Consider the following 25,468-nt stretch of genomic DNA (forward strand, 5'->3'; position numbering starts at 1 on the left):
CTCAACCGTGGGGAAATCTAAAGAAACACACACACAAATTTCCCCTCACTTCCTTTTCTGTGGCCGATCCCTCAGACCAACCACACATTATCTCCTTCCCTTATCAACAGCTCTCATTCTCCTTCAGCCGACTACCAACAACAATGGAGAAGCAGCACTTGAAGACCTTATGGCTACAACCACAAGCAGCTTCGAAATAGTGAAGAGTTTTCCTCAGAACTCAGCTACAGCAACAACCTCTTCTCTTCGGTCTAACACTTCAAGTAACACCAATATTGTAATACAACAGTAACAGTAGTCATATCCTTCCTCCCAGAGCATCAAATAGCAGCAACAGCAGCACGACAACCGAATATTCTTCCAGCCTCTATTGAAGCAACGTTTGGAAGATCTTCTTTACGCCAGCACCCCGTCTCCATCTTGAACAACAGGTTGGATTGACAATTGTGAGCAACACCCGACCGTCTCCCTCAGCGTCACCTCCAGCAATAGTCATGCCCGGGTAAGTTCTTATTCTTTCCCTATTTTGATAAATTAATTACATTGTTATTGTTGCATGTATGCGTGAATTATTTAAAGATAGGGACGGTGCTTTTATTGGTTGAGTTTTGTCAACTGCGCATTTTATGGGGGAGGAGAAAACAAGGGTGTCTTATGGCAACCAAAAGAAAAAAAAACATGCGTGTGACCCGATCCTGAAGGATGGGGGTGGGGGGACGACTGGAAGGAAACACCAAGCTTTTTTTCTTTTGATTTTTTTTATGGGGTGGCTGCACACAATGATGTTCTAGGTTTTTTCCGCGTAATGTGCTTTATTCTGCTTCTTTGTAATGTCCTCCTCTCGGTTTTTTGTAATGTCCCCCCTATATTTATAGTACAGGAATCCCACTGCATATGAAAAATTAAGTTTTAAACAAATTCATTCTTTTCTTTAAAATTTGAATTTGATTAAGAATCAAATTCCAAAAGGGATAACTACCATTATCTTAATGATAAGGAGAAAATGACAAAAACACATTGCAGTCCCTAGTTTTTCCACAAGTTGACAAATCACACTTTTCATCGAAATAAATCCCTGATCTTTTAATTTTAAATTTTAATCTTCGTAAAATTAAATTAAAAGCCAATAGACCAAAATTAGGTTATAACAACCCTGGCCACTCTCGCTTCCATTTTTCTTTTACTTTCACTCTTTGTAATTTCTCTGTAAAAACAAATTGTTGAAAAAGCCTTAAGCAAAACTTGCTTTGTTTGTTAAGAAAAAATTGTCATTCTAGGTATTCCCAACCCCTAAAATTTCTCTATTTTTCCTTTTTTATCAGAAAAATCAACTCTAAAAGAGTTATATCTGACCCTAAAAGTTTGGATGTTGCTTCCTCTAGTGATGAGTTCAGGTTCCAACTAGAAATTAAAGGAAGCAATAAGGGACAAGGGTTTATTAGACTGGGCTCCAAAACTAAAAGGGGTGAAACTTCAATGTCCACCTCTGAAAAGGGGGGAAAGTAGTTCTTAACATCGAAGAAGTCCTTCCCTTGTTACTTTTAGGGGACACTTGGGAAGAAAGAAGTTGTCTCAAGCCCTAAAAATGATGCACCTAGCACCATAAACATAGATGAGGTAGCCTTTATAAATGATCAATAGCCAAGAGATTACATGGTTAAATTGCCTTTCAGAGATGAAAGAATTATCCAAATGAACTTGGCCTCCATCTAGGGCCACTTTGAAATTATTACCCCAATATATATGTACAAGTTGGGGTATAACTTTCCTCTCTAGGGTTTGTGAGAGAAGGTTTTTGGTATTATATATTGGGTCTAGGTCAGTTGTATCTTAACAAATAGATAATTTTATTTGCTTTTGACAAGTTTCTCATGCTCGTTGGAATCAAGCCTGCCATAAATATCTTTAGAATTTGTTACCACTTGGTTATCGGTACTGATAGCGACAATGATATGTGCTAGTTTTTTTACCTTTGCCAACAAACTCGCTAGATCCATTAAAGGGACCTTGCAAAGCAAGCCTGAAGTTGTCAAGAAGTGGAAATGGACGTGGATGACAGTGATATATAATGGGACGTCAGCCCTAGAGATAAGATGCAAGAAATCTAGGATTGAGCCCACTATTTGAGAGTACCCCCTATGAGGTAAACAATAGGCCCTGTTTGAGCTCGAATGATGATAAAAACAAGTATTGTGTTAGCTTCGACTTCAACCGAGCACGACATTAAGAAGATGACCAAAGGGAATTACCATGCCTTGTTGCAAAGTATGCAGCTTCTTTATCTCTTGCTTTTGTGCTCAAAATATTCATTTCTGACCTTGGTTTTATGTAGGGTTAATAACCAAAGGAAAATGAAAATTTTCAGTAAAGTCTGCGAATAAGAGTTTGTTTATATCAAGAAGAGGATCTTCATCTCTTAAATTAAGTGGATCTAAGACTGAAGTAGAGATGAAAAATGATCTCATACATAAATGAGCTTTCTTTTCCTAAGAAAACTATTCATGAGAAAGCAATGGCTGGAGCCACTACTCTCGTGGAAATGAGGGGAGCCACCACTCCTCTGGTTGAGGGTTAGCTGGAGTTGACCCCTATTAAAGTGATTGTGGGTGTTGCTACCTGTTTTAAAAGAAAAATGGTCTTCACCCCTGTGGAGTTTAACATTGTAACCTTAACTATAAAGACCTTTTATGTGGCACAACCAATGCCTTCACCCTCGATTTTAGTTGTAAAGGCCTCTTTAATTTTTAAGACTTCTACCCATGATGTTTTTCAAGGAGTTAGATAATTTGGGTTTGAGGATACTTTTGCCAACCTTATTTTTGGTCAAGCCCTTTATGCTTTCCCTACTTTGATCAAAGAGGAAAAATAGTCCATGGAGGCTATTCTAAGTGGGAGGTCTAGCTTTAGAGAAAATGGCCTAAATATGGTGAAACACCTCTAAAAGGTCCAAACCATACCTTCATACATCTTGATGATGTCTAATGAGAGCTACAACTACCATCTAACTTTCACTGGATAAATGGCCTTCAATGTAGGAAACTCTCTTGTCTGACCTAACTATTTTAGCTTATCACTATTATTTTTAATAATTATTTGTTCTTGGTAGATTTTGATGATGTGCGCTCATTTTAAGAGGTGTTGAATAACTAGGAGGAACCAAGTAAAGAAGGGCATTGCTGAGTATAGAGCATACCATATTACCTTTTAAAGAAGGAACCTCAATATAGTTTATACAACGTTGAAGGATGAAATCGAGAGATTAGGTCCTTCATATGGGATCCATTAAAAAAGAGTTTTGTCTAGCCTATAATGAAATGGACTCCTTGGAGTAGGGGATAATTGAGATGAAGGTATCCCAATATGCTCTGAAGGTTAAGCTCTTTGCCGTTAAGAAAGAAGCCTAGAGCTCTCGTACGCTTTTAGAGGCTCTGATGAACTCTTTTGAGGAGTTCTATAAGTTTTTTGAAGGGTCTACGACTCTAACTTGGATAGTTAGGGACACGATATTTCTTGTCATATCCAACTTGTATTTCTTTAATATGTTTAGAGAAATGCAAGTGAACTTCAATGTTGCTTTACATCCCATCCTTATGTCCTTCATTGAAGTTTTCCCTATTTGGGCTGCAGCTACCCAACATGAAAAATACCTTACTGAAAAGTATGACCTTAATATTTAAACTTTAGCCCCCTTAACTCCACTTAGCTTTGTAAATAACCCCGATCTTATGAGGTTTGTCACTTTATAATGAATCATTACATTTTATAAACTTGGTATTTTTTTTCATTTTCATGTTCAATAAGAAATATTTTGTTAGATTTGTATAGTCTGTGGGTCCAACACTTAAACATATTAAAAAAATTTAGGAGAAAATCCTTTAGGCAGTTTGTATGAGTCGAATGCCCATACTTAGAAAATATCCAGGAGAAAATCATTTAGGTAGTCTATATAGTTCCAACACCCATACTTAGAAAGATTTTTAAAATGTTGCAATATTTGAACTTTGCCTAACCTTAGTAGAACTTGCCCCTTACCTGGAACCAATAGAAAATCTAGGTTGCAAGTATATTCTTATTCAAAAGTTCCTACTCTTTTCTTCTAGCTGTATGTGAACTTATCCTTGGTGAATTGGTGATAAACCCTTAGACATCACTTAGAAAATTAGTGAGGGCATCACCTAGAGGTTGATGTTGTTAAATTAAAGAGGCCCTAGACCCATCCCTTTGAGAGTTATGCAATCATACTAGGAAGACTAAGTCAATCTCTTGGAGAATTATGCAATCGCATTAGGGATATCGAGACAATCCCTTCTTTGGATAAATGTGCAATCGTACTAGGGAGATTATTTATCAATCCTTTTCAAAAGGAGTTGTGCTATCTTATTAGAAAGACCATGTCAATCCATTGGAATATTATGTAATCTTACTAAAGAGATTGAGTCAATCCCTTCCCTAGATAAATATGCAATCGCACTACGGAGATAGGGTTAATTCCTTCCTTGAAGAAATATACAATTACACTAGAGAGATCCTTGATCAATACCTTCTAATGTGAGTTATGCTATCACACTAAGAAGACCATGTCAATCCTTTGGGGAATTATGCAATCTCACTAAGGAGACCAAGTTAATCCATTTCTTAAAGAAATATGCAATTTCACCATAGAGATATTTGATCAATCTATTCAAAGTTGAGTTATGTTATTGTATTAAGGAGATCACAACAATCTCTTAGAGAATTATACAATCATTATAGAGAGACCGAGTCAATTATTTCCTTAATGAAATATGCTATCACACTAAGATCCTTAATTAATCATTTCCAAGATAAGTTGTTGAGAGGTCTTTAGGCATCACATGGAAAAAATAAAAACATAGCCATTTTGAATTAGTCATTCATATATATATATATATATATATATATATATATATATATATATATATATATATATATATATATATATATATATATATAAACTTACATTCTTAGTTATTAACTGTGGTATATTTTTAAATAATCAGAGTGTCAAGCGCAAGAGAGACTCTTCTCGTCCATATCTTGTAGATGGACAAGTAGAAGAAATTATATTCTGACTTTAAAGTGATCAAATTATTGCATAGCTTTTGGATTCTCTCCCAAATAATGAACATCTAATATTCATAGTAAATCATGTCTTCCAAGCTGTTTTGAAACATTTTTAATCATTAAAGCAGTCTTTTATACTAAAGTAACTTCATCGGTACAATAAAAAAGAGCACAAGAAAGTACAACATTCTCTTTTTAATTGAGTAATGCCAAAACAATTTATGGAGCTTCTATTGACTAATATACTGGTGCTAAAACATGATATAATTTTAGCATAAAGATCGCTAAAATCCATGATAGAGCCAGGATCTAGGTTGTTATACCAGGCTTGTTGGGCTTGATTTTGCCCTTGAGAGTGTCAAGTACTACCTCATTGAGGAGTTGCACTTACTTGATGAGTTGTTAGAAGTTAGGTTGGGTAGATATGTCCATTATAACATGGAGGTTTGTCACACGTCCTGTTATATTAGTGTTTTGATTATCTGTCATTGATAATGATTAGGGATATCAATAAACTAGTTCTGGAAGAATAATTAATGATTTTTTTTTATCATTTTCCCACAAACGATGATAATGATGATGTTTCAAAATATCTAAGTAGGTTAGGAATGAGGCTTATGTGTTAGAAATCAGTTAATCTTTTGGTTCTAATAATTTGATTCATTCTTCTTAGCTAAAATGGCTAGTAACTGTTACCTAGTAAGCCAAGGTGACTAATGGTTGATTCTTGAAAAAGGTCTTTTTTGGTAGATTTAGGGACTCTCAAATGCTTAAATAAGTATCTTTATAAAGAGAACATGCAATGATATTTTAGAGATAAACTCTGAAAATATATATGCTAAAAATATTAAGAATAAAGAGATTATGGACCTTTTACCTAGGTGGTCTAAAGGGTATTTATAACCCTTGAACCTTGTCATATTGATGAAATTAAGGGACCAGAGAGTTATTTTCTCTTGATATCATTAATGAGGGATAAATATTATTTACATAACATTAATAAGGAACAAATATCTCTTACATAATATTAATGTTTACAGAAACATGAGAGGCTCTTAAAAAACTTTTATATACCTAGAGATGTAGAGATATTAGTATTCTTAACATTAACATTTTATGTTAAAAATTATAAGAATTAAAAATCATATGTATTTGGACTTGGCATGATATAAAGCCCACGGGCAATGGGTCTGACAGCTTGCTAGACTCATATCCATTTGGGCTCAATGCATAGCTGAACTCAAGGACATTGGGTTTAACAACTTGTCATATCCATGTCCACTTGGGCTTAGCGCGTACCTAAACCTAATGATGTTGGGTTTGGAAGCTCGTCGAACCTATATATACTCGGGCTCAGCGTGTTTACCAAAAGATGTTAAGACTGGTAACTTGCTAAACCCATATCTGTTTGGGCTCAGAGCATAGCTGAACTTGAGGATGTTGGATCTGACAGCTCGCCATACCCATATGTATTTGGGCTCAGCGCATAGCTGAACCCAATGATGTTAGGTTTGACAACTTGTCAGGCTCAAGTCTATCTAGCCTTAGTACTTAGCAGAACGCAAGAATGTTGGGCCTAGAAGTAAGCCTAATCTATATTATCTGAGTCTAACATCTTGTCAAGTCCATGTATATCGGGTTATTACTCTACCTTTGACCCTTATAAAAATAAACTTAGACTAAAAAATAAAATTTAAAAATATATTGATTCATCATAATGGTTTTTATATATATAACGTTGAGCAACACCCAACCACATTTATGGAGAAGAGGGCATCCAGCTGAATCGTTGTCACTAACTGGATGTTAAAAGACAACATCATTTTGAATCTTAACTGGATACTTTTATTTGATGTTCCTGGAAATTATGGCTTATACACGACTACCAAAGCTAAAATGATCCAAAACATCGTAAAAAAAAGTTTTTTTTTTGTTTTTTAACAAAATTAATAATAATAATAATAAAATAACACAATGTAAAAAATATCTAAAATGACAGAAACTTCATTTGAAACAATCCTCTTCACATTAACATGTACATGTTTGATCTAACAGTAAGGTGAATGAAGGTGGGGTTCATAATTTTTGGAAAAAAAAAATTTGGCATAGTTTACAGTTTTTTATTTTTTGTAAAATGAACTATGAGGTGATTGTGTTACCCTCGATTGCTGATTGCTCTATTTCACCATTACCAAGCAGGAAAGTTGACATAATAGTTTTACTAAGTTATAAATAACAAAGCTTGAGTCTTTTAATTACATTAGATTCTTAAATATTTTTTTACATAGTTAAATTTTTTAAAACTATGTTAAATTACCAAAACACTTCTGTGAAAACAGCCTCAAAATACAATTAACCAAAGTGATTGTGGCAAAGGCGTTAACCATCACTTTCTATAGTGACAATTTTATTATTCTATTAGGTGTTAACTACTTGAGACCCAAGTTATTCCTGAGTCTATGGTTTCATGGGCTAGATGGGCTTAGTTAGGCCTAGTTTCTTTAATTCATGCACTCGTGGGCTTAAATCAGGCTCTTGTGTGTGTATAATATAGAATTGCATCACAACAGCTAATCTGTATCCATATTATAAACAATACCAAGAAAAATCATGGTAATACCCAATAACTTGGGAATTGAATCTTGTTTGCTCAAGGGATGAGAAGAATTAATGGTATATTTTGAAACTTAAAACCCAATGGCGTTCTAACATATAAGGGAAAAAAAAGAGGAAAAAAAACCTACAATCGTGACTCTTGAAGCATGAAAAATCTAAACATAAATGTACAATAAAGAAGCATGCAACGAGAGTATTTGATAATCTCTTAACAAATTGGCTATCAAACTGGTCGTTTGTAGGAAGACATATAGAGCTTGCTAGGATTGGAATGCAATATTGCACCATGACATTTCATTTTCAATATGTTAAATCTAGACATAAAGTGAGACGTTTGTGATGAACAAGTCCATGTTCTAAAAACAATGGCATATGAAAACTAGTTATATATCTCTGTAAATAATGTTTGTTTACAAGTGTTTATGGCATTTAGGTGGTGAAATCATGTGTGAGTTTTTCATGAATGCTCACTTATCCAAAAGAATATGTAAAAGTACAATATTCGAGGACCTCCTTAAATATATTTATTGCTTTACTTTTCACAATCAGACCAATCCCCTCAAAATAATCATACGTCAACATATTCGATCCTTTTTTAGGACAACGAATAGGTCAATGCAACAGTTTTTTGTTTTTAAAATTTTTTTTTGCTTGAAAATGTATTAGAACAATATTTTTTTAAAAAATTCATTTTGCCCACGCTCCTCTAGATAAAATAGTCGTCTACAAACACTAGGTGAGGCTTCTTATCGTGGAGGTGAGCATTGAGATGCGGCAATTTATTGAGGAGGAGCTGCAAGTTGTGGTGGTAGATTCTCTCTCACTTGTTGGTTTGCTAGGACTGCTTGGGTAATGAGTTATTTTTGTTCCCCCAGTTGTTGAAGGATCACTTGTATGATAGTTGAGATATCTATTGTAGCAGGAAGATCGGTAACTCGTCTTATTCCTGGAATGTCCTAATTTTCTACCATTAATAATTATAATTAAAGAAAACTGTATCTATGACTTTTTGTAGAGTTTCTCACAGATGACACCACTGATGATGTTTAAAAATTCAGTAACATAAAAATAAAAGGTTATTTGGTGTTTGAGATAGGTGTTAATTTATACATTAAGTATTTGGATTTCTTCCCAATCTAAAGAACTCCAAATCTATTAAGATGGTCTTGAATACCTGTAAGAAAAACAATCCCAAATGAGGGAACTTTTAGATCCTCAAATGATAAAGTCAGTATCTTATAAAATATCATGGTAGTAGAGGATTTAATATCGTGAGCACTTCTCATGAAGCTCTCATAATGTATTTATAGCCCATAAAATAAATGTCTGCGGGGTAATTACCCTAATAGCATTAAGTCTGACATGCATGATAGTTCAATTTCTTGCTGAGAAAGACTGCTAGAGTCCACAATGTATTCACTCAGAAGTCACAATCTTTTACTTACGACTTTTAGTTTTATGTTGTGATTTTGTAATTTGTAATGCAATAAAGATTTTGTTAATTAATACTAATAGCAACCCAATATTAGGCACCATAAGTTATAAAGGGAAGAACCTTGCTACAACATTAAGTCACACATTTCTCATCTATTTAAACATGAGATGGATTTTGAAGGAGACTAGCTATGGGGCCCGCGCTCCGCTGCGGGTCAAATATTTTTATTTTTTATAAAAAGTTATTTATGTAGATTTTTTCAACGCATTTTGATAGTTTAAAAAATATAACAAATCAAAAAATATATTTTCATGACAACCATAGTTATCAAACCCGACATGAGGGTTAACCTGGCTAAAGGGTCAGGCTTGGGTTATATGGGTTGACTCGTGTCAAATCAGAAAAATTGAAATTTTTTTTTGAGGTTTTCATATTTTATATGAAAAAAATAAAAAATAATTCATGTATATATAGGTTATACATGTTGTAAACAATTAAGTTTAAAAGATTACCTCAAAAGGTTTTTTTATCACACATTGAAAAAAAAAACTTTTTTTTTCTTGTGAACATAAAGCATATATACTAAAGGACTTCAAATCTCACATTGAAAAAAAGAAAACACTCTTTTAGTTGAAAAATATGAAAAAAGAGGGGTCTTTAGATAGAAGAATTTTTTTTTTGAAAAAAAAGGACTCTACCAGGTTTTTACCGGGTCGCCCGAGTTCCAGGTTGACCCGGTGGGTCGACTGGTTTCTTCCAGCCCAATTGTAGTCCTGGATTTCAAATGAAACAGACCCAACCAATGCTACCGGCTACTGATGGTGGGTCCTGTTCGCAGCTCTAGGCCCATTGCTACTGGGTCCTGCTAGGTCCTGAAATCAACAATACCCAACAATCATCTACAGTACAATAAGTCTACAGTATCATCCATAATAAATAAGTCTGTGTACATAATAAATACATAATATTTTTCCCTTGCGTTTTAATATAGTGTGTGTATATATATAATATAATATATAATAAATAACTTAAAGGAAAAGCAAAGCAACAATTAAAAGTCGTGAAAAGTCACTATGCAAGTCAACAATTAATTGTTTCTTAATTCACAATACATGTACATGTACTATAGTAGAAATCCCAATAATTTTAGAGTTTCTTATAATAAATCATTACATTGGCAAGCTTTTGTATGCGTATTTGTCAACGAACAAATTTATAATGATTTTTTTTTTAATTTAGGGGATGTTTGGAGTCATAAGTTATTTTTCAAAATATTTTTAATTAAAAATATATTAAAATAATATATTTTTTTATTTTTTAAAAATTATTTTTAATATTAACATATCTAAATAATTTAAAAATATTAATTTAAAATAAAAATAAATTTATTTTATAAAATAATTAATATATTTTAATTATTTTAATTTATTAATATTAAAATTAAATTTAAAAAAATAAAAAAAATATTATTTTAATATATTTTTAATCTAGAATAAATCTTAAGTCTTGAAAATAAAAAAAACAAGTGTACAAAAACCCATACTTGGTTTAATCATAGTTTTAAAATCTGACCCACCCAAAGTGGTTTAATCCAGAATCCGGAGCAGAAACTGAGTTGAGTTTAAAAAAATAAAGAAAGTTAAAAACCTGAGTGATATGGCTGGTTGACTTGGTTAACTCGACTGATTGATCCAATAAAACCCGATCAAAAACCTAGTTACAACCAGTTAATTATTTATTTTTTTAATTAAAATAATATTGTTTCAATTTATAAAAAAATTAGATTAACCGGACGACCCGAACAACTACCCAACCGGGTATAAAAACTCTCGATTAATTTGGCCACCCATCCGCCATTAACAAACCATAAACAGTATATTCATTTCTACCCCACAAGAGGTAAAACTGTCATTTTCTTAACAGGCAGACAGTAGATGCCAGTCACTGTCAATCTGCTGCAGTTGATAGCTTTCCTTTCATACAAGAATAAAATCTCTCAAATTCCAACAAGCAAAAATCCTAGAAACAAAAGAAAGGATATATGTAAGAAAAAAAAAGAGTTAATGCATTTAGTCAGATCAATGACTGCCTAACTGCCTCCTCTAATACTGCCTGCAATTCTCTTCCCTGCTGCTTGTTTCTGCCATTTAACATAAAGGAAAACAGAGAAAGAAACAATGGCAGTTGGAGGCGCTGCTAAAGTAGGTGTGTTCGCACCATTTCCTGTCAAAGACCAGCTCCCTGGCGTTGATTTCTGTGTCTCCAGCTCTCCTTCTTGGCGTAATAATTACTCCTTTGCTTTGTTTTTAAGTTTGAATGCATTACATTATGGAAACTCTGTTCGCTTCTCCTTCCTTTTCTTCCTTCGACTACTCTTCGTTTTCATGCTTGTTTTTGCTCTTGATTACCACATTCTCTTGACTTCACCGTTGATGACCCCCCCCACCTGACAAAATTAAGATTTAATACTTACATTTATTTAAAGTTCAGTACCTGATTGTGATTATGGTATAATTTTAGTGCAGTAAATCAATTTTTCTAAAAACTTGTTCGATTGAATTCAGCTGAAGCAATACTACTAGGTTTTCAGCATTACCTAGTGATGCTCGGGACTACTGTGATCATTCCTTCCATATTCGTTCTTTTGATTAGCCGTTTCAATGTAAAAACCATATATGTGATTAACAGATTTTGATTTTGATTTCAAGTTTGTGTTTCTATAATTTCCTTCTAGCTGGATATTTCTATTTTTGTAGGTGGAGAAGGCTGAGATGATTAACACGCTGCTCTTTGTTGCGGGTATAAACACTCTCTATTGCAGACATGGTTCGGCACTCGGCTTCCTGTGGTCATTGGAGGATCCTATGCTTTTAGCATCCCCACAATAACCATTTCTTTATCTACTAACAATAGCACTAATGTCATATTTCTTACTCCACGTCAGGTTAAGTTTAGTTCCCTCCCTCACTTTGTAAATGCCATTCTCAAATTTTATGCCCGTGTTTGTTTCTTGGAGAATATGCAAGGAAATGCTTAAAATTACCCGTTATTTTTGGATAACATCTTCCTTATTCATGTTTTAAACGTCTTTCTTCCTTTGTGCATTTCCCAATAGCTTTCCTGACCATTCTTGCTTCTGTTCCTACAATTGCCAACTGGAGAGAGTTTAGCAGGTCCATAGAAAAACTGGTGTTCCATGTCTTTAGTCGGTTGCCTCAAGATAATTTAGTTTGAATAGATGGCCGTTTAAGCTTTGCGCAGCCTAGTAGGCTTGATCTATTAAGCTAGTGATGTTATAGATGGAACAGCTGTCAATGAAACTACATGTGTTAGTGCTGCTTTTTCTTCCATTTGGGTATCAAGTTTTGTTTAATATGCTCTTTGTTGATGCTTGTAGCTGGCAAAATGTGTTGAAATTGGAATCCTGGCACTCCTTTTTGTGGTCTTCATATCTCAGGTGATCAACATCCTCAATTGTTTTCTTGTATCGTTGATTAAAAGATTTCACTGTTTTTTTTAATTGAAAACGTGCTTGTAAGATCAGAGCCTCTCTAGGAACTTAATTGATATTTATGTTCATATTCCTAGTTGACAGAAGAGATCATTAGCAAGAGGCATCGTTTCTTTCAATAAATTTGGTTTCTTCATCTAGTACAATTGGCTTATTAACAGAAATTGAGGGTGGACTCCAAAAATAATTCAGTAGCCAAGTGTTTTAGTAGGTAAATAAAGGAGCAGGGTTGGTTTCCGGTTCCTAGGCAATGGCCTTGTGTCCTCACTATTTGCTCTTCTTTAGATGGTGTACCTTGGATATCCTGAACTAGTATGTTAAATTTGAGAATGCAAGGACCTTTTTCCCTCCCAATTATGTGCTCGAACTGGATACAAGTTAGAGAGAGTTACCTTTTCTTTATTATTATTCTTTTCTACTTTTGGTTTTTCAAGTTTTCGAATAATTTTACCTAATATCATTGAGTTTCTTTTTTCTTTTCTTACACTATAAACATATTGCAGTTTGGTCCTCACATGATGAAATCAAGGAGCACCATATGCAGTCGGTTTGCAGTTCTGTTTGCCATTGCAGTTGTATGGGCATATGCTAGCAGTTTTGACTGTGGCTGGTGCATATAATAATAAGCATCCAGACACCCAACTTAGCTCTCGTGTTGATCGTGCTGGGCTCATTAGTGCTGCTCCTTGGTGAGCTTTGATCTACTATAGAAACCTTGAATCATTTAATTCATTTTTTACCATAACATATAAATTCACAGGATGAATTCTTAATATTCAGGATAAAGGTTCCATATCCATTTCAATGGGGACGTCCCACTTTTGACGCTGGTGATGTTCTTGCGATGATGGCTGCTTGTTTTGTTGCTATAGTTGAGGTACAATTTATCAAGGTAATTCCCATCTGAACTCCTTTTATAGATGCCAAATACAATGGTTTGCCTAATTTAAGTTCACTGACAGTGAGGATTTTGCCAGTTCTAAATCATATTTGTGGATGCTTGTTCTTTAAATAACTTTAATGCTTGGTGTATGAATATTGTCAGATAGAAGATGGTTTAATAAACTTTCTTTTGCGAGAATTTATGTGGATGAATAGTTGAACCCTATCATGAATTGCTTGAATTCTGAGTCCCCATCTCCTGTTCTTTTATAATTCTTTTTGTTGAAAGTTCCCTAACAAGCACTCCACTTATTCAATCAATGCTGTTAATGTTATTTTACTTTTCTGCAGTCTACTGGTACAATTATTGAGGTATCAAGATATGGGAGTGCCACTCCTCTGCCTCCTTCTGTACTTAGCCGTGGTATTGGATGGCTGGTAGGACATAACCAATTGGTGTCTCATTATATATTTTTTCAGACCTTTTGCGTTCTATTTGTTGTTTCTGGACACAAAACTCTTTTCTAACTTAACTCATACCTCGGAAATGGATCCACTACTTCAGTGTAAAAAAATATAAACTTTTTGTTGTTTTTTTTTTTGCTTTTGTTGAAGGGTGGATTGTTCAATGAGAATGTGATGATAATCTGACCTTCATTTGACTATAGTTTACCACATTCATAATCTATAAGCAAAATGCTTAACCTACTTTCAGGTATACGACCCATATGGTAGAATTCTATGGTTGCTGTTGTAAAATTTGTTGTTTGGTACTATCAAAGAAAAAATTTAAGGAAAGCTGACATTGGTTGGATAAATTAGAGCTAAGGATCTTGATTTTACAATACATATGTTGATTTGCAAACTATTATGTTGCTTGTTTAAGATGCTCTATTTATGCATAGACGTAAAATATCGTTGTTGTTGGGTGTGATGAATTGATGGAGTCCTAATGCTAGTATTCTCTCCAACTAATTCAGTGATCTAATTTTTCTCTGTTATGCTTACAGTGAAAATGCAGGTCTTTTGGGATTAACACGAGTTGGAAGTTGGAGAGTTGTTCAAATATCAGCGGGCTTCATGCTTTTCTTTTCTGTGCTAAGTGCAGTATTCCACATTGCAATTTTTTATTTTCTTTTTATGAATGAATTGAATTTCATTTCTCATGGCAATCAATGTTTTAGATTCTCTTTTTGTCCTGTCATGATTATTGACCACTGTCCTTTTAAAAAGGCTCCTTATCTTTTTCCTATCATTTCAACTTGAAGTCTTTATCAATTTTGCGAATAGAAATCTGGCACCATCATTGCATTGTTTACCCAGTAATTGTTTTTACACTGTTGCAACTTATCTTTAACAGGAAAATTCGGGACTGTTCTTGCTTCCCATACCATTGCCAATTGTGGCAGCTCTTTACTGTGTCCTCTTTGCCTATGCGGGTATGTATTACTTTTCTATGTTTTTTATGGCTGGATCTAAATTATCAATCAATTTTACCAAGAGCAAAATGATGTTCAGTGGGACAGTTTGCCTGATTCTACAATAGAAATGTTAACGATGAAGATTAAAACACTAAAGACTACTGGAAGTCACATAACTCAGTTAAAGTTTTGTATGTGAATTAACGTTACTAACACATGTTACTGCCAGCTGATTATGAGCGTGTTTGGCAGTGTGGTTGCGGTTGCTTTTCAAATAACTTTTCGTGTCAAAATGCATGCCAATGATGTTTTTTCATTTTTTAAAAATCATTTTTTATATCAGCACATCAAAACGATCCAAAACGCACAAATCATATTAAATTTTAGCAAAAAAAAAAATCAAATTTTTTGGGAACACAGTCGCAGCCGCGTTCCCAAACGTATCCTACAAGAAGATGCTAGAGAAAAGTCCAGAGTCACCACAATAGGTAGTTAGGCCCTCTGTTCTTACTAGTCAGTGTATACCTCTATTCTGTAGTTGTTTTTGTAGAAACCATATGGCATTCCTAATTCAAGACTCAACTTCATAAACTGAACAGATAGGAATTGCTGTGGTAAATGAAATAGTGAGCGACAGGAGAAAATGAATTTAGTTTCTATGAGATTTTTCATCTCTCTGTCTGTTGGTTAGGAAGATTGATACATGCTGTCACTTTTTTTCAAGCTCACATAATAACTCACTGGTTGGAGCCAAAATAGGGTGGTATCTTCGTAGTGCAAAGAGGAAGGGTTGACTTATTAAGAAGTTTCACATGGAAAATAAAGATCAAACAAGAATCTATGTGTTCTATACTAGTTTTTGAACATGGTATATGAAGATCAACAGGGATCAATTTGTTTTGTAATATCTCTTAGTTATGCTCCATTGTTCTACTGTCAACTTCCCTTCAAGGAAACCATTTTAATCGACTTTTGACTCTGATATTTTTGTGGGAGAAGCAGCTTCTGCTGGTCTGGGATTTCTCCAGTTCTGCAACTCAATAGCTTCAGAACAAAGTTCATCCTTGGCTTTTCTCTCTTCTTGGGCCTTCCTGTGCCACAGTACTTCAAGGAATACCTTTTGGTTTCTGGTCGTGGCCCTGTCCACACTGGTGCCACCTGGTTACGAATGTTTGAATTGCATCTGATCTTATAGCATAATCGTTGTTCAATAAATTTATTAAGAGATTTGTATTTTGATGAAGTTGTTCTGATTTCTTCAGTTCAACGACATAATGCAAGTGATCTTCTCCTCTCCAGCAACAGTGGCAATTTTAGTTGCTTGTTTCTTGGACTGCACTCACAGTCTGGCGCACAGCACAACCCGCCGAGAGAGTGGCTGGCACTGGTGGGAGAGGTTCAGATATTTTAGTCACGACACCTAGAGTGAGGAGTTCTATACACTACCTTGGAATCTTAACAGGTTTTTCCCTTCATTCTAATTTTGGAGCTCTTCCTTGCCATCAAAGAAAAGCTGAAAAGAAGTGAAAATAAACAAAATTCTGAATTTGTTGCACTCCAAGTATCTCGAGAGTGTTTGAGAGTGTGGTTGCGGTTATTTTTCAAAGTGTTTTTCTCGAAAATATATCAAAATAATATTTTTTTATTTTTTATTTTTTTTTTATATCAGCGTATTAAAATAATCTAAAAACATAAAAAAAATTATTAATTTAAAGCAAAGAAAAAAATTAAAAAAAATTAAATTTTTTTAAAAATGTTTTTGAAATGTAAAAACAAACAACACCGCAATAATATTATATATCAAAATGAGAATTACATTGAATGGGAATAGTTAAGCCAGACACGCCAACTTGGTAGTCTAAACTTGTGATTGCAATATTATTTATAAATATCAAATGCAAACAGTAATGATCTTTGAAAAATCTACCGCAGATAGAATTTTATTCACGATAAACAATGCCATCATAATAAATTGATGGTAGCTTTATTAAGCATTCTCGAAGATAATGCATGTCATATGTTTAATTTTAGCTTGTGAAGAACCTTTTTATCTCGCTTCTTTTATGAGAATAAGAATCTGTCGTGCTTTGTGAATTGGCCTTTCTGATTGCGAAGGATTTCTTTTCTTTTTATTTTATTTGGATGAACCTAACATCCGTTTTTCCTACAGGCTACAGATGTTAGAATGCAATTCACCATAGCTAAATTCTTTTACAGCAGGTTTTTATGTAGCTTTGTGTGAGAGCTGGTGTTGTAATATCTCAAAATCACTTTTGAAGGTGTATGAAATAGAATTTAGTCTCAATCAGATGCTCTTTTTTTCTTTTTTCTTTTTGCTGTGTACTGTGGAGTACATTTTGGCAAAGCTATGTGTCTTGGCCATTGCCACACCTTTAAAGTTTAAACGTGACAAGAAGTTTATCTTCCATATCGCATCATCCTCTCAGGAGGACTTTTCACGATTTTCTGAAACTAGTCAGGGAGTGAATAGTGACTAAAATCTCGAAGCCCTTTTTCCCTGGTCATCTGCTGGACCCAATTGCCGTTGAACAGGAGTAACATGAAGTATTGGAACAGGAGTGTAGAACTCCCAAGTCTAAGGCCCTTTTAAGTGTCACTTCGGCAAGAAAGCATGGTTGAATTCGGGGATTGAAAATTTTGTGTTGAAATCAGTTTGGTCCATGCTCCATCATGTTGAACGAGAATTTCTGATTCCTTCTAGCTGTCTTTCCTTCCAATTCATTATTCCTTGCCTTACAGTTTGATTGTCAGACTGCCTCGATTCATGGAAGGTTCAGAGTGGTGGCATGTGATCCTGGATGTTTAGCAGTCGCGGGTTCAATTATATTTGTGACAAACCCATAAAGAATTGCATTCCCATTCCGTATGATTGCAACCTCAAGAGTACTTTTTCACAAATGAACTGCTAATGGGGTTTTGGCGACCTTTTGTATACCTTTCAGTTCACTGTGGATGCACAGGGACCCATCGTGTAAACATGAGTACTTTTTGTACAGGGAAAATTTGTTTTTAACTTAAAAATACATTAAAAAAAGTAATAATAAGAGAGACGAAGCTGAACATAAATTCTAACTGTGTTTGTGTGTGTTATAAGGCGCTGAAGCCCGCAGAGACTCGAGCGAGAAGCAGATGAGCGTGGTTTAAATCAAAATAATGTCATGGGCAAAAAACTAAAAAGAACAAAAAATATCAAGGTCAGGTCATATCACATCACACGGTGAGCCGTGTCCTTGATTTATTAAGGCACAAAACCATAAATAGCATGCAAACGCTGGTAATAAGTTGGCAAAAAAGCTTATTTGTTTAGTGCTCCATTTAGGTAACAAAGGAGAAGAGAAGAGAAGCTGTCAAGTCATTTGGAGTAAAATCTGCTACTACGGAAATTAGGCCAGGCAAACATGTTTCCCACCGTGCTGTAAATCATGCTTTTAAAAAATTTAATTTTTAATTAAAATTTAATATGATTTATATGTTTTGATGTATTAATATTAAAAATAAATTTTTAAAAAATAAAAAAAATCATTGATATATATTTCGGCATAAAAAATTATTTGAAAAGCAACCACTGTCACACTGCCAAGCACCTATTCAACAAAAGAAATGCAAATTCCTCAGTAAAATCAGCATCCTTCCCAGATTTTTTTATTTTTTAAAATTATTTAAAATAATTAAAAAACATAAAAGAAATTCAAATTATAAGAAATGTCATAAGGCACTGTGCAAGTAGAAGCACCTTGCATTATCCATCCGCCCCGCTTCATGGAAAAAGACAAAAGAAAAGAAAAGGAAAAGGTGGTTTGGATGGAATGAAACCAAATTGTTACAGTTGCAAATCTCGAAGGTCAATAATGTGGTGAGCCTGTGCTTCGATACGATGGTATTTGACAGCCAAATACACGATGGATACATCAACCCTAGTTCCCATATACAAAGTGTACGGAACACATGGGCTTGACTGTGAGCGGGGTCACCCGAGATGTCTTCAGCCTGTAGGGGCCTTACAGCTAGGACAAAAAGTCAACAACTCCCTGTATATTGATATTGAGCAACAGCGATGACTGACATGTTACTATGTTAGTAAAATTCGATCTCTCTTGTTAGGTCTGAAAAACATTGATGTCTTATTTTGTCATCGGAAAGATTTCTACATCTTGGTTGGACAAGGTGTACAGGGTCTGCCGCTTAATTTTGTGCTGCCGGGTAAGGCAACAAAACGCAAGCAAATACAATTTTAACTGCGGTAAAAAACTACCTAACCCTTGTCTTAATTTGAGCACAAAACATTTAACATGTCGATCCATCGAGCAACAATTCTCTCTGGGACTTAATTTTTATCTCTCAGAGTCAGATCGTGTGCTGTGTAGAGTAAAACCTCCAAAGGGATCTACTCGCACTGCGCCTAGATTAAGCGCACCCTTGGTTTCTTCCCTTTTCTCTCTTTACATGCATTTGTGCACATGATCGTGTAGTTTCTATGTACTTCATGCTGCCAAATAGAAATGCTGTGTTGCCCGTAACAGACAATGGAGGTAGGTTCAGCACACAAATGAAGGGAAAGTAAATTTATTAAAATATTCTTTTAAGATTTTCATTTATTCCTTGCATTGTCTATAAAAAAAAAAAAATTTGATAATTTTGAAGGTGGAAAGCAATTTTAATGGGTGGAAACTTTACAATAACTGCGAGATTTAACAAAAAAGAAAAGGGAAAGCAAACCATAAGTAGCAAAAAGCTCTCCATTTAATTTTGGTCAAAACAAAATCACCATTCATAAACCCACGTGAAAAGATCAATACACGGCACGCCCCTCTCCATTCTCTCATCCCTCAACACCCGCACACTCTCTCCTCCATTATTCAAAGCTCTGGAGAGCCAGACACAGACAAAAAAAGAAAACCCATCAAGAGAGGAAGAGAGAGACGCACACAACAACAGCATCCACCCGAAACATGTTATCCCCAGAAGACCCATAACCAAGCCATGTCCAAAACCAGACAGCCACCACCAAACACCACCAACACTCTCTTCCTCCCTCTTTCCGCCGCTACCAATGCCGTTGTCCTGCTATTAACCACCCATAGCCACCCTTACTATGTCTCACTCTCACTCTCACTTACCGGACCCCTCTGCCTCTGCACTTAACAGCCTGTACTGTGGGGAGGATGCCAGTGAGGTGGTCCAACGGGATGCCGACACGTGGATCTCTAGCCACCCTCAATTCCCACCACCATCACCATCCATCATCCTTTCTCCACCATCCGAGGAGAATACCATCACCAAACTGATTGACTCTGAATCTCACTTCATGCCCTTGTCGGATTATCTCCATCGTTGCCGTCACCGCTTCATTGACATCACGGCTCGCCAAGATTCCATCAACTGGATCCTCAAGGTACCTACAGGTGTATAGATACGTAGGTGTCTACACGTGTGTATGTATTGATGTGGTGGTGATATCTATTGCTTTGGCAATGCAGGTGTATGCACACTACGAGTTCAGGCCATTAACGGCGTTACTCTCCGTCAATTACTTCGACCGTTTTCTTTCCTCTTACTCTCTTCCGGTAAATAAATAATAAATCGCCCTCCCTTTTTTTTTTTCTTTTCCTGCTAAACTCCATTCTCGCCCGAGAAAATATCGGATTTTCCAGGAACATTCCATATTTATCTTCAAAATATCCCATTCTTCAACTTTCCCTTTAAAATATCAGATTTCGCGGGAAAGTGAATTCACACATTACACAAAAGAGTGATTTTTATTATCTTATTGATCTAAAGCTCGGGTTTTCTTAATTGAAACAGGAAAATGGGTGGCCGTTTCAGCTACTATCAGTGGCATGCTTGTCTTTAGCAGCGAAAATGGAAGAACCTGACGTGCCATTGTTATTAGACCTTCAAATACTTGAACCTGGATTCATATTCGAGCCCAAAAACATTCAAAAAATGGAGCTTCGGGTCATGGCCAATCTCAATTGGAGATTACGATCAATCACTCCATTCGATTATCTTGATTACTTCATTTCAAAGCTCCCTTCTTGTTCCTCAACAAAACCCGAGAATTTCAATCGGGTCTTGAAAAACTCAGCGGATCTCATTCTCAACACCACCCGTGGTAATTCAAATCTCACCCAAAATCTGATTGACGTTTGACAATTTTTATGAAACATTTTGAAATCTTCTTGGGATTTTTTCAGTGATTGATTTCTTGGGTTTTGCACCGTCGACGGTGGCAGCTGCTGCGGTGATATCCGCTGCGGGAAAGAATTTTGATACTATACCATTGAAGGCTGGTGTTGGGCAGTTATTTCATGAGAGAGTAAACAGGGTAAATATTTATAATCTTTGGGGCGTAATCGATAATTTTTGTTGTCAGTGGGGTCTTTTCTGGAAATATATACATATACATATACATACACATACATATTTATATTTATTTATTTATTTTTCCGATATTCAATACCTTTACGAGAATTAACTGAGAGATATTGAAATCTGTGTAATAAAAACTAAAAATGTGTTCTTTTTGAAGGAAATGGTGAGAAGCTGTCACCAACTACTAGAGGAATACCTGATCGACACGTGTCCGACGGCTCGGCTTAAGGATCTATCGGATGATGCCCTGGTTGATCCGGCTAGCCCAGCTGGCGTGCTCGACGCAGCTGCTGCCTGTGGGAGCTGTAGCACGCGTTCCGAGAATCCCATCTCGGCCAGCAGCCAAGCCCCTGAAACTGAACCGATTATTAAGAGGCTAAGATCTACTGCACCGGATGTACAGGAACCGTAGATAAGACCATTACCCCGTGCCTTAGATCTCTCCTGTTTCTATTACCTTTATTAGAGGGAGAAAAGTGAAGGCCTCCTTTTTTTGGCTTGTTTTTATGCGTTGATTATAAAATGAACGGACGGGATTGGATAAAAATGAAGGGAAGAGGGATTTTGTTATATTACTTTATTGAATTGATTAATCTTCATATAATTTTTATTTACTATAAAGTGACATTTTTTTACGGGTCGTAATTTTGTTATTGGCTGGGCTTTTTGGTCAAAATGTAAACTGGGTGTTCATGTGAGGTCTAATGATGTTTCAATTATTCTCGTAAATCATCTGTGCATGAAAACTAAAGGGGTCGCACAGGAAATCTAATGATCAGTCTTTCCTTCTTTTTTTCTTGACAAAACTACCCTTGTGAAAATCCATGATTATCGAGTTGTTTCTGTTAGAATATGATGGGCTTCTAGGTGTCGTTTTGAACTCTGTTTCTAAAAAAATAAAAACATTTTCTTTAAAATTATTTTTTTTTAATATTTTTAGAATATCTTGAAATAAAAAATAATATTTTAAAAAATAATATTTTTATAATATTAAAAATAAAATTTAAAAAATAAAAAATATTATTTTAATATATTTTTAAATAAAAAACTATTAAAAAAAACAACTGCAAATAAAAAGTGTTTTTTATTTAAAAATTTTTTATTTTTTTATTTTATTAAATTTAATTCTTAATATTAATATATTAAAATTATTTTTAATTAATTTAAAATAATAAAAAAATAATTTCTTAAAAAACACAGCGTGTCTCCAAAACAAATTTAACTCTCCTGTACAGTGCATTAGAAAATGGAAGGGATTATCCATTTTTCTGCACTGCCTTTGTTATGATAAAAAAAAAAAAAAAACTGATTCGAGAATTGGCAATGTAACATTGGAGGAAGCTCACCCAGATTTTATTGGGTTTGGATCTAATTTGTAATGGGGATTTTTGGCAAGCATATTAATCTAGAGACGGGTAATTTATCTGAGAATCCATTGGATAGACAGGAGATCAGTAATTCTAGATAACCTATTACAAATATCTGATGGACAGGAAATGAGTTTTGTCGAAGTGAAAACTAACTCGCATCGGGGATTTGTAGTGATTTTGGCCGGCGAAGGAGGGGGTGTGGTGGTGAATTTGGATCAGGCCCGGACCATCGGGGAGGTGATGAGGTGGGCATGACGGATAGCTGCCACGTAAGGGGGGGGGATGGGGGGGGGGGAGATTGTGAAACTGGAGGGAAAAGAAGCGAGCGGCGGTGTCGTGGGAGACAGAGAGGAGAAATGAATCAGAGACGACCAGGTGTAATGAAGACAAGAGTTGTAGCAATTGAGGGCAAAGATATGATAGATATGATGGGGTGGGGGATACTAACCTGTCAAATCATCATCTAGGAGGTTGTTCGGGAACAGGAGAACCAAAAGGCTAGGGTCCATGAACTTCGTAGGTGTGTATGTATGGGCTGTTCTACTGGTGTCCATGGGATAAAAGTTTTGTGCGCTTTTGTCACCTTGCAATCAATTGCGTGTTAGCTTTCAGGACAATTTTGGAGTGTCGCTTGATCTCGATTCTCAGCATAAAAAAAGAAATCGTTTTTATTTATATATGTATAATTAACAGGAGATGTTTCGGCTGGTTTTTCACTGTATCGGAAGGGGTTTTTAATTTAACTGCTGCTATACAGCATGGACACGAACATTTAATTTATTTGTTTTTGATTCAATTGTTGTCAAAACATCTCCATCATACCAGACAGAATGAAGCATGTTGAGCAACTACGTACGTACATGCGCCTTTAGTTTGATCTCCATCACACAGGTGAGCCTGTCTCTAGCTACTCCATGGGAGAGGATGGACAGAATTCCTTTGAGCACACGATGCAACCTGACGACCCCTTCATTCAAGATATTACAGAATCTCTACCATGTTTCTGGCTCGGAATACATTTCAACTAGCCATTTCAAAAACTACGTGCGTACATTCCTGATATTGAAGAGCCATCCTGTAGAATTAAAAACGGTCTCTCTCTCACTGCTTATTCTTACAAGCGAGGCATGTATTTTGGTGTATATATGTAGCTATATATATATTCATACCATTAGTTCTTGCAGCTGATAGACTGATTGGTCTGTGTTCTAGATACATTTTGATCCCAGGCCCAGTGCTCATCTTCGCATGGCAGTGTAAACTGCGGAACCGATGGACATCCTCTTGCTATTTTGTCTATTTTGTTTGTCATGACATTGTTCCAGTTCCACACGGAGACCTGATTACACGTTCAAGATGGCCCATTTCAACATTTCCTAACATCTTCTTGTGACCATGATCATTAATTGAAAGCACGTTTAGTATTTAAAGCGTGAGGGAGGGGTATGTGTTTTGAGATTTAAGATTCATAACAATTCCATCCAAGTTGGTTGAGTCATGAACAATTTGATTTTTAAATAAGAAAATCCAAACATATGGAATTTGATCCTGCTAGTTTTTCTACCTTTCTGCAACTTCTGTTGCTGGTTTCTTAAAATTGTTTGCTTCTAATCGAATAGATGGCCCAGTCAACCTGCGTCAGGTGCTCTCTCCCGCGCATCTTTTCTTGGGTCTTCTGTACATCGAGATTTTCTCTGTTCTCAACCCTAATATTTTGTTTTTCTTTTTGGCTTATTTCTCTAGTAAATCACCTTTGGTTTTTATAATGTTTTGATCATCTTCTCCCTTGACCCCTTCCCTAACATCACTGTCACCTCTCTCACAATTTGTGGCTGCTATTTCCCATAAAAACAAATTGGTCAAGAGGGGTCCCATATCCAGGCTGTATGCAAAAGGTTGAAAAAGGGACCCAGTCCCCTCACCAAATTTCCTGCAGTACAGTAACAGAACACAAATGAAGTAAAATGTGTATACATATATGCAAGAATGTGTGTACATGTGAAACTGGGGTAGGGGCAGAAATGGGCCCCAGATGGCTCACAAATGTTCAGAAAAGGGCCCACTCACAAGCTCCATTGATGGTAGGAGTGAAAGCCCTAACAGCTTTTGGAAAAGAAAAAAAAGGTCTAACCTTAGCGATGGGGTGAATGGAAAGAGCCAAAGCATGAGACAATCAGGCGTTAACAACCCAGATCAACACCTCCCATAATCGGCATCCCATTGCCCTTCGATTGAACCACGCCACTTGGCCTCTCCTGCTAAGGTGGTTTGTGGGTTGGTTTTGTTGATTTATGTTATGCCCTTGCCAAGCTATTGTAGTTTTGTAGAGCAAATCATCATAACTTAATCCCTGCAATTTAACAAAAATAATAAATCATTTCTCGAGCTATAAATCGTGTGCTTTGCAATGGAGTCCTGCTAGTGTTAATGATCACTGTGAATGTTGGTGGAATAAATCTTAGGAAGACTGTGTTCTAAAAAGGAAAAAGGAATGGGAGTGTCTTGCATGCGCTGTGGTCCGCTCCATCCATCTAGACCTAGAGGCCCTTCTGCCAAATTCTGCAGCGGGTAAATTGCCATCACACTAGTGCCTCCATTAGAAACTGTGGAGTTTCTGCGTGGAGAAAGAAAAAATGTCATGTGGCAGTTAGCCGTGTAGCTTGCACAAACTCCTCTAATTCGACGTGGTTAAGCTGTTGACGAGACTTGGCGCAAGAAATTGGAACCCACGATCAGCTTTTCAGCATTTCTAGCTAGG

The 25,468-nt window shown here is 35.6% G+C and overlaps 2 protein-coding genes across 2 annotated transcripts; both read left to right on the top strand.

Annotated features, from left to right (window-relative positions):
- The first annotated feature begins 11,081 nt into the window (after positions 1 to 11,081).
- On the top strand, positions 11,082 to 17,373 carry LOC133694414 (nucleobase-ascorbate transporter 4). Its single transcript, XM_062115915.1, is given in 10 exon segments — positions 11,082 to 11,413; positions 11,698 to 11,795; positions 11,890 to 11,943; positions 11,946 to 12,077; positions 12,531 to 12,590; positions 13,148 to 13,234; positions 13,236 to 13,333; positions 13,425 to 13,536; positions 13,878 to 13,964; positions 14,537 to 17,373. Coding segments are annotated over 10 exon segments (834 nt in total). The 5' UTR covers positions 11,082 to 11,310; the 3' UTR covers positions 14,540 to 17,373.
- A 2,346-nt stretch (positions 17,374 to 19,719) lies between these two features.
- LOC133694498 (cyclin-D4-1-like) lies at positions 19,720 to 21,975 on the top strand. Its single transcript, XM_062116039.1, has 5 exons — positions 19,720 to 20,360; positions 20,446 to 20,532; positions 20,771 to 21,080; positions 21,163 to 21,293; positions 21,498 to 21,975. The coding sequence occupies exons 1-5, from the start codon at positions 20,061 to 20,063 to the stop codon at positions 21,750 to 21,752; spliced, it is 1,083 nt and encodes a 360-aa protein (XP_061972023.1). The 5' UTR covers positions 19,720 to 20,060; the 3' UTR covers positions 21,753 to 21,975.
- The last annotated feature ends 3,493 nt before the right edge of the window (positions 21,976 to 25,468 follow it).

The sequence above is a fragment of the Populus nigra genome, chromosome 1, assembly GCF_951802175.1.
Source record: "Populus nigra chromosome 1, ddPopNigr1.1, whole genome shotgun sequence".
NCBI classification, from domain to species: domain Eukaryota; kingdom Viridiplantae; phylum Streptophyta; class Magnoliopsida; order Malpighiales; family Salicaceae; genus Populus; species Populus nigra.